The following is a 15,668-nucleotide window of genomic DNA, read 5'->3' as shown; positions in this document are numbered from 1 at the left end:
GTGCGAGGGGCATTCCTGCTTAGGAGTCGCCGGGTTGCTGGGCGGATCCATGCTTCCACCTTCCTCATCGCCCTCTTGTATGTCCGTACCTCGGTGTGGTGCTTGGTCCAGAGGCCGGCGCGCATCTGGTCATGGAACATCCATGTATGCTTAGGAGGCTTAATGCGCACACGTGTGAGGGTCGGCTGTGAGTGAGCCGCCATCTTGTTTGGGTCCAGGTAGGCCCGATTTGCTTTGGGTTCCCTTGCGTGGTCATGCTTGATTGCGGGGGTGTTCGCCCCCATCGAGGACCGGGATATCCCCCGCCGGTCCAGAGGGGGGGGCAGCAGGGCTATGCCGTTTCTGGGCTTTTGTGTCGGTCCCTTGCCGAGGGATCGGCCGTCTCCCTCGGGCCGTAGGTTCCGTTCCACTACAGGCCGCATGGTCGGCCGCATGGTCTGCCCGGGCCATTCCGCCTCACTTTTGTGCCAGTCTGGTATCATTCTGTTCCTCTAGGTTTCGTGAGACGGATTCTGGTAACCTTGAGCCGCCAGCGTTAGCAAACCAGTCGATTATCGCTTATTTGTGTTTAGTGTTGCTGGAGCTCTGAGATTGTGCGTCCGGCCATCTTGGCTGTCAGGCCCCGCCCCATGCATACGTATTTACTCAAGTATTACTAACCTACCTGCTTAAACAAAAAATAGTGCATGTATTTTCAACAACCCCATTGTTACATATGTCTCAACATTGCGTGAGGATTGCCGTTGGGGTACCTCACACACGTATGTTAACTCAATATGCACTGCAAAAAAAATTAAAAAAAAAAAATTAATTAAAATATACAGTTATATTAATGCACTCATTTCAAAATTCATATTCAACCCGTTGGGGATAAAGTATCTAAATTAAAAATCCAATCCATCTCACATTTACTAAGGGTTGAATTAATGTCTAGTAATGGTCTGATTAATGGGATGTGGAGTGGTTACAGATGTCCCAACACAAGTCATAGCTAGCTCTCCTCCTGAGATACTTACCAATGTCAATCCATCCCAGTCTACATCAGACACGAGTTACTCTAAAAGTGAAAAGTAGAATTCTTATATTTGAAACAAGGGGTGTATTGGAAAGCAATCACATTGAGTTTGCAAAATGTATTGCTGATCTTATGTGTCTGTAACAAAAATATACCCCAACACACAGAATTCAACTAAACAGAAGACAAAACAGAGGGGAGATACGTCTACCGGACCTTAGAGTGGCCGGACTCGGCGTATATAGGAGAAGTACAGAGTCAGGAGCGATCCGAGGTCAAGGGCACAAAGAGACAGCGTAAACTAGGACTAGCCGGGGTCTGGTACATAGTAAACAGCAAGCCGGCAAACAGAACAGATAAGGATAAAGAGATAACGTAGTGAGAAACAAAGCCGAAGGTCAAGTACGAAGGAACACAACTGAACACAACAAGCGCTAAAGGGAACTGAAACAGAAACCACGATAGGGCAAGGAACTAAGGGAAAAAGGTGAGTATAAATGCCTAAACATCTATTTTGATTGGTCCCTGTCACATCCACGCCCCCAAAAGGTAAGTGTATGGGGAGTGTGGCATGACAGGGACCAATGGGAGGCCTTTGCCAATTTAGGCTCCCAGTGTCCCTTTAAGAGCGTGCCCGAGACCCGCAGCACACTCTTAGAGTCAGGCAGGACACATGACCGCTTCTCGCGGTCACTGCCCACATTCCTTTTGCAGCTGTCGGATGAGCCACACGCGGCTCGTGCAGCAGGAGAGCCACGTGCGGCTTGAACAGAAGACCCCGGCCGGCCCCTGGAAAGGGTAAGTACCACTACAGTGTCAGCACTGACTGATCTCCCATCCAGAAACAAACCATGGATAAGTCTACTTAGCTTTTCATACTTGCCAATGTCAAATCACCTCAGACTAGAGGAGATACAAGTGACATGCAATGTGAAAAGTAGAATTCTTATATTTGAAACAAGGGGTGTTTTGGAAAACAATCACATTGAGTTTGCAAAATTTATTGTTGATCTTATTTGTCAGCAATGACTGGTCTCCCATAAAGAAACAAATCATGGATAAGTCTGCTTTTTTTTTGTCACTATTGATAAATGTAAAAAATATATATTTTGAAACAGCAATTTCCTACTTGTACTTATAGCCCTATAACTTGCAAAAAAAAAAGCAAAAAAAACACATAAACACTAGGTGTTTTTAAACTCAGGACAAAATTTTGAATCTATTTAGCAGTTTTGTTTCATTAGCTTTCGTAGGTAAGTAAAAGATTTTTCAAGCAAAAGTCAAAAAACTTTTTTTTTTTCATTTTTTCACCATATTTTATCGGGTTTTTTTTAAAGCAAATTATATGACATGATACAAATAATGGTATTAAAGAAAGCCCTTTTTGTCCTGAAAAAACCCCAATATATAACTTGTATGGGAACAATAAATGAGAGAGAGGAACATTACAGCTAAACACAAACACCACAAAAGTGTCAAAACTGCTCTGGCCCTTAACGTACAACATTGCAAAAACAGGCCGGTCCTGAAGGGGTTAAACATAAGAAGTATACTTTTCACCTTAGGTGTCACTTGTGTCTCCTCTAGTCTGAGATGGCTTGGCATTGGCAAGTATCAAAAGCTAAGCAGACTTATCCATGGTTTGTTTCTGGATGGGAGACTAGTCAGTGCTAACACATAAGATCAACAATATGTTTTGCAAACTCAATGTGATTGTTCCTCCCCCCCCCCCCCCCCCTTTGTTTCAAATATAAGAATTCTACTTTTCACTTTTAGAATAACTCATGTCTGATGTAGACTTGGATGGAATGACACTGGTAAATATCAAAAGCTAAGCTGACTGGTTTGTTTCTGGATGTGAGACCAAACAGGATTCACATATGCCCATGCCTGTACTTGACAGAGAAATTGGGATGAGAAAGTGGTAAGATGAAGGATAGCAAGGGTGAGTACGATCAAGCACATGAATGAGAAATTGAGATGAGATGTAAAGCAAGCATGTCAAAGTGTGAGCTGGGTGCTGGAATATGATGTCATATTGTGGCATCACTAAGGACCCAAGGGAGATGCTACATAAGGTAAGGAGCAATAATGAAAAGTGTGTGTGAAATATTGCTGTGGTGGCTCAGGTTGATGGGAGTCAGAGTTCCCTGTTCTTCCTCCTGGTCAGTGTTAGCTGGGAGGAGTGCAGTTTGTGGTCTTGCTGTTAAATTGCTGCAGTGCTGAATGGGCCCCCTGACAACCCATCTCCATCGGATTAGCATGTGGGCTGGGGCCGCAAATGATGATGCGACTAGTGTTATGGGAGGTAGATAAGGGGAAAATGGGTGGTTTGTCAGAGGGAGGGGGAAATAAACTTTACAGTTTGGAGAACTGAAGTAATATGAGACCATAGAAATCATAAAAATGTGAGTTTGTCCTGAAGCAGCACTTTGTGGGAAGAAGGTCGATGTGGACCAGGGATCAGCCCTGGCAAATATGTTCGGTTGGAACATGAGCCTGAGTTTTGTGACAGATGACATTGACAAAGGAATCCCCAAAAAGGAAGCTTTTAGTATGAGCACCTGGTACGGTGAGCACCAGGTTATCAATTTGGACTCAATTTTAAAGAGGACAGATTTGTGGAACTCCTTGGATCGCATTTCCAATCAGACAACCCAATCTCTGGATCCATGGATCCAACCTCAAATGGTTACAGGTCGACCACGTGGCCAGAGGCTGAAATCTTGGAGAGAAATATATGCCTCTCTTGGGCTTCCAACCAGTCTTGCTAAGAAATTTTAGGGTCAACCATGGATCTCTTACAGATATCATCAGGAAATGTGGGGCACCTTTTCCAACAGTTCGCATACACGGGAAGCAACATAGCGTGCAACGTGTTCAGAGTGTGACCAGCTGACTGTGGACGACGCAAGTCATAAGGGTCAAACAAGGGTTCACCCTGCGGATCCAGTATTTTCCCTTTAATACCCAAAAAAGGGCAATTCAGAAGTATTCTCTATACTAGTCTGTGAGAGGGGATCTGCCCCTCCCCGCAGCACATTCACAATCAGAGTCAGAGAGTTCATCTGACAGGTCCAAATAGCACTCATGGGAATCCTCCTCTACATCATTGAAATCTTAATCTGATTAATCTATTTGGGCTTTAGCCTGTTTCCACAGTCTAGCTAATTTTGACAGGCTAGTGGCTCTATTGCACTGTGGTTAAAATTGTGCGCCATCAGTGACAATCTTAAGCATTTTGTAGGAATGCTTAAATTTGAACAAGGCCTTACGACCGTGGCGTGCAGGTTAAGAAGTAGGAAATGCCACTATCACTTGAGAGGTTGAAGGAACCCATCTCTGGACCTGTAACAAGGCCAGCGTGAAGGTCTAGGAAAGCGAGCTGGACATAATCCTCATTGCAAATACCAAGGCTTTAGTCATGGATCTAGACATGGAAGAGTCAAACATAGCCTGCATTTTCTCAGAGACTGGAAAATCAGCCTCATGCCCAGATGCCATAAGGGAAGTCCCTACAGGGACCTGAGGGTGGCCTGTGGCTAAGAAGGGAGAGGTAGTTATTTATTAGACTGCATGGTACCCCAAACAGGAGGAGTAACTGAAAGACTAAAATAGCCTAAACCCAAATAGTCTAACCACTTAAAAGACTTAGTGTTGAATAAACCAGAGTGAGGAAATGAGAAAAGAGGAGTGTAGAATGCTAGAGGTTGCAGGGAGTCCAAAGTCATCCAAAACTAAATACCAACTCTGAGTTTAGGGCAGTCAGGGGGCAAGGCAGAGCAAAAGGGCGCAAACATGCCAAGAAAATGGCTGCTGTAAGGACCGGACAAAAACTGTAAAGATGAAGATGGCAACCGCAGATAGTATATGGAAACCAACCAAATGGCCACCGCTTATGTCTTAAGTACGCAAACGCAGGTGTGGCTATGCAAATAGCGTCTGAGAGCATGATTTTTTTAAAATGTTATTTCTTTGCTGTTGAGGGAAATAAAGAGTGGAGCATAAAAGGAGCACCAGTGTCTTTAATACAATTCTGCTTTCAGGCTAAAGCTCAGGTTCCCTTAGGAAAAGAGCCAGATTACCCGCTAGGTAAACAAGGCTAGGGCCCAGACTGAGAACACAAAACACCCCCTACTGCAGCTCTCACCCTCTTCCACACACACATCACTCACAGAAACAGAGCCAAAGGCTCAAGGAGAGGGCCACATCTGGCAACTTGCCTAGAGCTCTGGGAAATCTTAATCCAGCTTTGTTTAGGAACCTAGCAACTCCAGGTAAGGCTCATTAGAACACCTGTCGCAGGACCTGCACTGACTTAAAGACAAACTAGGCACCCAGACCCAGGGCCGCCACCAGAAATTTTGGGGCCCCTAACTCAACTCAGGGTCTGGGCCCCTGGGGGCTCACCTCCAATCCCGCCCACAGGGTCCGCCTCAAAATCCCATCCACAGGAATACATACACAGACACACACACTGATACAAAAGGACACAGATACATAATAACAGACACACATACTGAAACAGACATACACGCATATAGGCATACATATTGACACACACATACTGAGACATACACACATATATAGACACACAGGCATACATAGTGACAGACAGACACATACTAACATACATACAGACACACATGGATAAGGACATACAGACACATACATACACACTGACATACATACAGACACCGACATACATACACACAGACATTCATTCATAATGACATACAGACATACATACATTCATACTGACAGACATACATACATACATTCATACATACAGACACTGACATTCATACACACATACACACAGACATACGTTCATAATGACATGCAGACATACGTACATTCATACTGAGATACAGACATACTGACATACATATATACATACATAAAACATACAAAATATGGCGTATACTGCGCCCAAGGGTAATACGTACATACACCTCTGAGGGGAAGGTTGGTAAAATACCTCAAAATAAAAACAAAGGAAAATAATAGTGCAATACAGTTTGTAACAGTGCAAGTATTAGTGCTGGGTAACTTTAGGAAAATCACTCACATAGGGTAGAGCTATAAAAGAGCTCTACTTTGTTCAGCGTGGACGGTATAATCCCCGTCTAAGGATACAAGCTGGTACAGATGATTTTGATCCTCCAGGTGAGAATATATAAAAAACAAGAGGGAGAGACACTCTGATAGTGTAGTAAGTACTGTAAATCCGGGATAGTTGAATAAAGGTATTGTACTTACAATTTGTAGAGCAAGACCTGCTCTAGTGATTACAGCATGGGTGGTACTATCCCCACCTAAGGATATGATGGAACACACATATATAGACACACAGGCATACATAGTGACAGACAGACACATACTAACATACATACAGACACACATGGATAAGGACATACAGACACATACATACACACTGACATACATACAGACACCGACATACATACACACAGACATTCATTCATAATGACATATGGAACATCATATCCTTAGGTGGGGATAGTACCACCCATGCTGTAATCACTAGAGCAGGTCTTGCTCTACAAATTGTAAGTACAATACCTTTATTCAACTATCCCGGATTTACAGTACTTACTACACTATCAGAGTGTCTCTCCCTCTTGTTTTTTTATATATTCTCACCTGGAGGATCAAAATCATCTGTACCAGCTTGTATCCTTAGACGGGGATTATACCGTCCACGCTGAACAAAGTAGAGCTCTTTTATAGCTCTACCCTATGTGAGTGATTTTCCTAAAGTTACCCAGCACTAATACTTGCACTGTTACAAACTGTATTGCACTATTATTTTCCTTTGTTTTTATTTTGAGGTATTTTACCAACCTTCCCCTCAGAGGTGTATGTACGTATTACCCTTGGGCGCAGTATACGCCATATTTTGTATGTTTTTTGTTTCACTAATATACAAGGTTTTTGGGAATACTTGTATTGTATACAGCAGCCCTCACTGATTCACCACGTTATAGCGAGCGCCTATACACTCTGTTTTTTTCCCATATATACATACATGCATACAGACATACGTAATGACATACAGACATACATACATGCATACAGACACACAGACATACATACATACATAATGACATACAGACATACATAATGACATACAGACATGCATAATGACATACAGACATGCATACAGACACACAGACATACATAATGACATACAGACATACATAATGACATACAGACATGCATACAGACACACAGACATACATAATGACATACAGACATACATAATGACATACAGACATGCATACAGACACACAGACATACATAATGACATACATGCATACACACAGACATACATAACGACATACAGACATACATACATTAATACATACTGACAGACACACACACAGAGCTCATTTTCCAGCCACCCTCCTGTTTCTTACCTTTTCTTTGCAGGACGGTGGCTGGGGCTGATGGGAGTCGGTGCGGCTCTCCCTCTTCATTGGCCTCCATGCTGGCTCTCATCCCGCGCAGAGTGAGCAGCACTTGCGCTGCGGCTGCATTTTTATTTTTTTTAAAGGGCCCGGTCGCGCTATTACGCGGCCACAGCGCTGACCGGGCCCCTGAAGATATGCAAGTGTGTGGGCCACCCGGCGGGCCCCGGTGCAACTGCGGCAGTTCTGCTGCTACACGTGGGGCACGGGCGGCCGTCATGGTTGTCACCCCCTGATGGCGGCCCTGCCCAGACCTGTCTGTCTCATTGAAGTGGTCTGGGAGCAGTATTCCGGTTCTATTAACCTTACAAAGGCAGATGCTCGATCCAGCGTCAAGGGACATAAGTGCTGGAATTGGGTAAGTGTAAAACAGGTTGTTTTTTTAAAACCTTTATTTGCCATGGAGGAGGGCAGGAAAGATGATACTATAGTATTAGGAATACAAAACAAACACTATTATTTTCCTTTAGTGTAGAACGTTCCATTAGCAGTATGGGAACTATAACGTTTTAACTTAATAGTTTCAGTTCTTATACAGGACTAAAAATTGCAGGATGGGGCCTCGTTCTTTTATCATAAAATGTCTAATTCTAATCCTTACTGATTTAAGGCAGTATGGTCTGTTAGCAGTGTGTAAACCAGTCTGTTTATTCTGAGTGGTCTAGTGCCCACCCTAGTCATACAGGAGCTGGCCACAAGTGAAACAAGGTCCATTAGCAGTATGGGAAATCGCATATTCACATTGAGCTAGTTCCATACTCAGAATAGACTATATCCATGTGAGTGATGGAGAACCAGTTACAACCCTACTAAAACACACAAACAGCTTGCTCTCAGAACACTGGGGAATGGAATGTATTGTTTTGTGTAAATAAAGTTTGAGCTGAGCTGCTCCCCCCTCCCCCTTGACTGGGAGGTCAGCTGACTGGGCTTGCTCAGGCAGTCACATGACGCGCCTCATTCCGGTGTCAGCAGTCTGAGGCCGAGTTGCGGGAAGGACGTATCGTATCACTCATTAGGGACTGAAGATGGCAGGCCTGGCCAGGGGGAAGCTGATCGCGGTGATCGGAGATGAGGATACCTGCACCGGGTTCTTGCTGGGCGGCATCGGAGAGCTGAATAAAAACCGCAAACCGAACTTCTTGGTGGTGGAGAAGGAGACCAGCGTGACGGAGATAGAGGAAACCTTCCGGTGAGCCAGCCGGGGTGTGAGAGGGAGCTGGGCAGTCGGATACCGGGGAGACATTGTGATTACTGGGAGCGGTTCATATAAACATCAGGTGGAACTCTATGAGGGTGATCAGATAATATAGAATACTATACATAGAGCAAGCTCTGTCCTATGGGTTAATCAGATAATATAGAATACTATACCAAGAGCAAGCTCTGTCCTATGGGCTAATCAGATAATATAGAATACTATACCAAGAGCAAGCTCTGTCCTATGGGCTAATCAGATGATATAGAATACTATACCAAGAGCAAGCTCTGTCCTATGGGCTAATCAGATAATATAGAATACTATACCAAGAGCAAGCTCTGTCCTATGGGCTAATTAGATGATATAGAATACTATACCAAGAGCAAGCTCTGTCCTATGGGCTAATCAGATAATATAGAATACTATACCAAGAGCAAGCTCTGTCCTATGGGCTAATCGGATAATATAGAATACTATACCAAGAGCAAGCTCTGTCCTATGGGCTAATCAGATAATATAGAATACTATACCAAGAGCAAGCTCTGTCCTATGGGCTAATCAGATAATATAGAATACCATACCAAGAGCAAGCTCTGTCCTATGGGCTAATCAGATAATATAGAATACTATACCAAGAGCAAGCTCTGTCCTATGGGCTAATCAGATAGTATAGAATACCATACCAAGAGCAAGCTCTGTCCTATGGGCTAATCAGATAATATAGAATACCATACCAAGAGCAAGCTCTGTCCTATGGGCTAATCAGATAATATAGAATACCATACCAAGAGCAAGCTCTGCCCTATGGGCTAATCAGATAATATATAATACTATACCAAGAGCAAGCTCTGTCCTATGGGCTAATCAGAGAATATAGAATACTATACATAGAGCAGGCTCTGTCCTATGGGCCAATCAGATAATATAGAATACTATACATAGAGCAGGCTATGTCCTATGGGCTAATCAGAGAATATAGAATACTATACCTAGAGCAAGTTCTGCCCTATGAGCTAATCAGATAATATAGAATACTATACCTAGAGCAGGCTCTGCCCAAGGAGCTTATCAGAGACATCTTGTAATGGGGGCATGTGATGGAGATCTGTCAGCCCCCAATTTACCCCTCGAGGAAAGAAGGATCACCCATTGAGTTATCAGGACAAAGTGCGGTCTAAGTGGGATTACATCACCTTTATCCTGGGGCCTTGAGCACCCAGTGCTGCTGTGTATTTATCTTGCTTTATCCCTGGACAATGCATTTCAGATTGTAATTGGACATGGGTACAAAGAAACTATGAAGAAATTAGTGTTGAATCCAGGCAGTTTAATATTTTAAGCATGTGTACAGTTTGCCAACAGGGATGTTTTTTTGTTTGGTTTTTTTTTTAACACTCTGTGAAATACCTCGATTTGAAATCTTAATCTACAATAGTTTAATTGATGTCAGTTGTGCTTTCAGTTTTGGTCTAAAATGTAAAATCCACTTGGAATAACCCTGTTTGGGATTAATTTACTAAACAACAAATTGTATTGGTTTTGCAAAATTTGGGACAAAATAGCTGGTGTGGAAAAAAGTAATCTAGACTTTAATTTTGCAATGCCATTTTTATTTCACTTTCAAACGGTGTTTAGTGAATAAACCCCTATATTTCTTTTGCTCTTCCTGCATGAAAAAAATGGTTCCTCAAACAACTTACAGTAGTGTTAAAGTGAATTTGTCATTTTTATGACCTTTAATTAATTTTGCAAAGACATCTGAAGTTGAATTCCTCATTCGTGGTTAAGTGGCCCTGGGTGAACATGAGTGGCAATTTACATACCTACAAGACAGTGGCATCCCCATAGATCAACTCTCTCAATGAATAATAAGATGAAAATTATCAAAACTTTGATGACGAAAAACTGTCTTTTGTTAACCTCAGAATAGATCATCCTTACTTTGTCTTATAACTTTTGATTGTGTTTTAATTCCAACACAGTCATTCTGAAATACTCAGTAATATTGCTCTTATAGAGCCGCTTTAATCATACTGCCTTGTTCCTCTTTCGTCTATCCTGATTGTGAGATTTGACCTCTGGCCTGCAGTGTAGGGCATCGATTTTGAAAAGCTGGAATTTTTGTGTTTTGTATATCACTAGCTGTAATCATAAAAACTGGCACTTGTTGGATAAAACAACTCCTGCTTGTTTTTGCAGGTTTGAGACAAGAAGTGGTTGCATTGCTCTTGTGCCTGGAGCTATTTTTCTGCTGGACACCAGCTTTTCTAATGTTATTTATTGCAATGCAGCCAGGGAAGTCTGTTTAACATACAAACATGGGATTTGATATGAGATAACCAATCTACCAAATCAAAACTGCCAGCCCTTTTAAAAATATAGGAAATGAAAACTGTTATATTGGTGTAAACAGTATAAAACCTGCACCAGTTTTAATCATAAAATATGAAGACTATTCAGACAGTTTAAATTCATATTAACTGCAGCTACAAAAGCACACATTTACAAAAGTTAAACAATTTATTTTTCATGAACTTGGAATTTTTAGTTTTTGAGTCCTGATTTGTCTTTGTAGTGTTTTAAAACAGGTAATTTTTTTTATCAGTTTTGTTGAATCTACTACATTGTATAATGTTTCAAAATTCATATTTTTTACTCTGATGCGAATTAAAACTTTTATATTCTGTTATTAAAAAAAAAATAATAACTTTTAATTTATGCATTCTGCCATTATGACCTTGCATTCAATACTCCTTAAACCACTCAGCCTTTTATATGAAATAAACTGAAAGTAGCTGTTGTGATTTACGTTCTCGGCAGTGGAGTTGAAGGGACTATCTTGAACTTTACGTTTGGTAGTTACTTTAATTTCCTTTCTGTAAATTGTACATTTTGTCTTTGACCATTTATAATTCCTTCTCATGAATTGTATAAAAGGGAAACTCCCCCGGACATAGATCAGTTCTCTAACCTGGGGAATCTCTCAAATCCCCACGCTAGAGAGCTGGTTGTAAGTCCAAGCAGTTGTAAAACAGGTAGGTCGTAAAGTAAGGATCACCTGTACAGTGCTTTCATATGGGGTTTCGGGTAATGCTCGATGTCATCGTACATAGCCAGCGTAAGGTGGCCAAATGTCGACTAACAACCCGAAAGTACCTCAAGTGGTTGTCTGGTAGACAGCCACTAGAGGTGGAGTTAACCCATGAAGGTAATTATTTCAGTTAATCTGCAATAATTACCTTTCCAGGGTTAAGGGACCTGGAAATATGCATCCAGACCACTTCAATGAGTGTGTGGTTGAAGATTCAATTTGACCCTTTTGGTCTAAAACTTTCTGTTTAGTGAATTAATCATTAAATTGGTTACTTGCCTGGTTCTTGGATTTTAGATGGTTTAAAGTAGCTACAATATTCTGAGCCTTCCTTTTCATTAGCATTGATTTTTACATGCATTATTTATTCCTGCAGGAGTTTCTTAAATCGTGATGATATCGGGATTATCTTAATAAACCAGTTCATTGCTGAGATGATCCGTCATGCTATTGATGCCCACAATCTTTCCATCCCTGCTGTGCTTGAAATTCCATCCAAAGAGCACCCATATGATGCAAACAAGGACTCCATCCTACGCAGAGCCAAAGGCATGTTTACCTCTGATGACTTGCGGTAACTCTGCAGCATAAGTTGTAGGTCTCAAGTTAACTCTTGCTGAATCCTTCAGTCCTTCCTGTGGCATTTGGTTGAATTAAATCTTAAGTGTGTACTTTCCTAGAAATGTTGAACGTTTTTTTTCCTGTTGTCCAAACATTCCTATATATCCAAAACAGTTGATAGCATTAATATATTATAAGTAAATAAATTTTAATGAATGTTTTTTTTTGTCTGCACAATAAAACTAATAATAATAATGATGTATGTTTTCCTTCTATCAACAAACATAAGGTATACGTTATATAGTGGAATTGTGTTGATACAAATTATTTCAAATAATACTTTAAACTATTGTGTAAATGTATATTATCTAGTTATTCATATAGTTTATGAATGTTCCAATCTGTTACCAAGGAGGAAACTTCTTTTATACATACATGCATACATACGTTTCTTGCATAAGAAATTAAGGCACTGTTCTAGCAAACAGAATGGAGACGGTTTATAAAACAATAGCTTACAGCTGATGACCACCACCATATTGAATAATTATATAAAAAGCTTGCACCCTCTATCCATGTCAAGTTCCTATGATGCATCTCCATTGACTTTTAATGGAAATATATATTTATAGTTTGATGACTTTGCTTGGGTTTATATCCAAAGTATGTATGAATATATATTTAGGAGTTTGCTGGGTGAGAATGAATGGAAATAGAAATTGATTTGTGTTAAATTTAAGTTTTCAGAAGCAAAGTGTTTGTGTTAAGATATACTTATTTTAGAACAGTTTTCCTTAAACATAAACCATATACAGTTTTCCACACTGAATGGGAGTCACGGGGACACTTCCTCCGTATTAGAGTACCGTGGGCGGAGAAGAGGGGGTGGTGGGAGCACATAGACTACCTGAGGCGGCAAACTCCTCAGCACAACCGAAGACGACGATGATGAGCTGGCAGAGCAGATGCCAGGTTTATTTGGGGAGCGACCCACAGGGACGAAGGCCCGGGCAACACTATAACCGCCGATGCGCCCCACACAACACCCTGTGGACCCGCAGACAAAAAAGATTAGGGAAGTTGTATACTCCTTAATTGTATTACACTAGATTGCATAAACACGTGGATAAAACGATTACATTCCCGTGTAGGTAGTTACCTCCAGAAAGGCATGATAGGTAGCTGGAGAATGAATGAGCAAAGTTGGTAAAAATCATGTCAAACAGAAACAGAGAACGCTGTTATACATGTCTCATGCTAAACCTTTAAAAGTCAAACCACAGATACGTGTTTTTACGGCCTGTTGAGAAATCTGCGCATCTCGATTTGTCTGACATGAACCAAAGCCTAAACCTGCATGTTTCACCATACTAACCTAATGCATTTCTTTCTTTCTTTCTTTCTTTCTTTCTGTAATGCCACAAAACTCTTTAATAAAACAAAAATTTACCAAAAAAAATAATATACAGTTTTGAGCGCTGGATTAAAAAAATACTCATCTTGAATGCAATAGGGTTGCTTTAATATCAATGTACCATAAATTGTCATTGAAGACCTTTCTTACACACTTCAAATGAACTTTGCTGGATCTTGCATATCCTTAATTTTAAATACCACACTGTAACAAAGTGCCATGTGCAATATTCTCCCTATCTATTTTAAACATCTAGCCATGCAATATAGCAACTGATATTTATCAAGACCAGTGCTAGAGTAATGTGCTATAGCGATAAATCATTTTACTTAAAATATTTTTGTTGCTGAATATATACTGTTTGGTGCAATGTGGTAGTTGATTTCCCCCTGTGCAGTAGTGAATTTTATTTATTTCCCTGATTTTATGTACGTTGCACTCATTTTTGTTTAAGCTGACATATTTGCTTTAATAAACATGATGATGGTCAATACTTGTGTTTCTTCAGTACCTCTTTGACTTACTATTATATACTTTGTCCACAAATCCTTGCTTGTTTACACCAAAAACATAATGTATACAGTAAACAATGCTTGCTTTGTACTCCTCCCTTTCCTCTCTTTTTTGAGATGCATTGCTTATTAGCTTTCAGAATATTGTAGACAAAAGGTGCGCCAGGGAAAATACAAATATGACCACTGGAAATGGATGTGAGCAGTTGCATCTACAGCCTCCCATCCTCAAAGAAGCCGGCACTATGCATTTTGGGGTGCCATTTTAGTTGTACAGATATGGCTGCTGTGATTTTAGCTACTCAAGTTAATTTCCAGCAGCTACTGTGGAGGAGAGACATATGACCTTCTTCATTATGACTGCTAGAGCATTATGGGATATGTAGTCCAAAACATCTGGAGTGCCAAAGCTCGCTGCAAAAAAAACATCTAGGCTGCAAAAATAGTTTCTGGCGGAAATTCTATATTTCACATGAAACTTAAAAGGCACTAAATCATGCACAGCTTGGTGAACCTAACCCATTTAGTGCCACAGCAGAGCGCAACGTACCGTGCTGGCATTTTCTAAAGCAAGTTAGAGGACAACATATGTAAAATTATCACTTAAAAAAAAAAAAAAAAAAAAAAAATTGTTTAATGAAACTTGCTTTTTTATGATTTATATTTATTTATTTAATTTGGCTTTGTCTTTATCTGGCCATTTTGTGTCAGACTCTACTGTTATCTGACCGACTGCTGTTTAATCCAGTTTGTTTGCTACTGCGATTGCTCTCTCTGAAACTGCAGCAGCTCACAAATTAGGTTGATCAGCAGTTGGTCAGATAACAGTAGTGTTTGAGTTAGAGTATTGAAGAAAATATACATAATTAAAAAAAAAATTGTTTTAAGTGTAACAAATGGCAAGGTTCCTTGCATAGCAATGGGAAGGAGAAGGGGTGCATTTGTTGAGTAAATAGGAAACTAGTGAGGAGTGGAGTTATTGTTATGTAGGTTAGTTTTAGAACTTTGAATTGCATACGAGGAGAAAAGGCAAGACCATAGTCAAAAGTAATGCCAAGGCAGTCTGGAGTTGGGGTAGTAGGTGTTCCATTGACGTGCACATAGATAGATGGAGGAGAAAATGAAATGGATTGCAGTTTTAGACAGATTAAGTGCTAGAAAGCAGGAAGTCATTCAGTTGGAGATGGAAGAGAGGCAGTTTGTGGTGCTTTCCATGAGGGTAGGAGAGAGGTTAGGGGTGGAGAGGTAAATCTAATATTGTCAGCATATTGATGCTGTCGAAATCAAAAAGAGTAAGTAAGGTTACTGACAGAGGCAGAGGGGAGGAGGTGGCTCCAGAGAAGAAGACACTTAATAAGTGCTTCAAAAGGTAGGATGAAAACC

The 15,668-nt window shown here is 40.8% G+C and overlaps 1 protein-coding gene across 1 annotated transcript; it reads left to right on the top strand.

The window, feature by feature from the left end:
- The first annotated feature begins 8,438 nt into the window (after positions 1-8,438).
- Positions 8,439-14,025, top strand: ATP6V1F (ATPase H+ transporting V1 subunit F). Its single transcript, XM_063448334.1, has 2 exons — positions 8,439-8,698; positions 12,175-14,025. Exons 1-2 carry the CDS (start codon positions 8,535-8,537, stop codon positions 12,374-12,376), a joined length of 366 nt encoding a protein of 121 aa, XP_063304404.1. The 5' UTR covers positions 8,439-8,534; the 3' UTR covers positions 12,377-14,025.
- The last annotated feature ends 1,643 nt before the right edge of the window (positions 14,026-15,668 follow it).

This window comes from Pelobates fuscus, chromosome 3, assembly GCF_036172605.1.
Source record: "Pelobates fuscus isolate aPelFus1 chromosome 3, aPelFus1.pri, whole genome shotgun sequence".
Lineage (NCBI taxonomy): Eukaryota > Metazoa > Chordata > Amphibia > Anura > Pelobatidae > Pelobates > Pelobates fuscus.
Note: the sequence above shows the minus strand (reverse complement) of the source record. Positions and strands in the feature narration are given on the sequence as shown.

Coding starts and splice junctions, on each gene's coding strand:
- ATP6V1F (XM_063448334.1), top strand. CDS start 8,535: ATGGCAGGCCTGGCCAGGGGGAAGCTGATCGCGGTGATCGGAGATGAG. Junction 8,699..12,174: donor GAGATAGAGGAAACCTTCCG/GTGAGCCAGCCG, acceptor TTATTCCTGCAG/GAGTTTCTTAAATCGTGATG.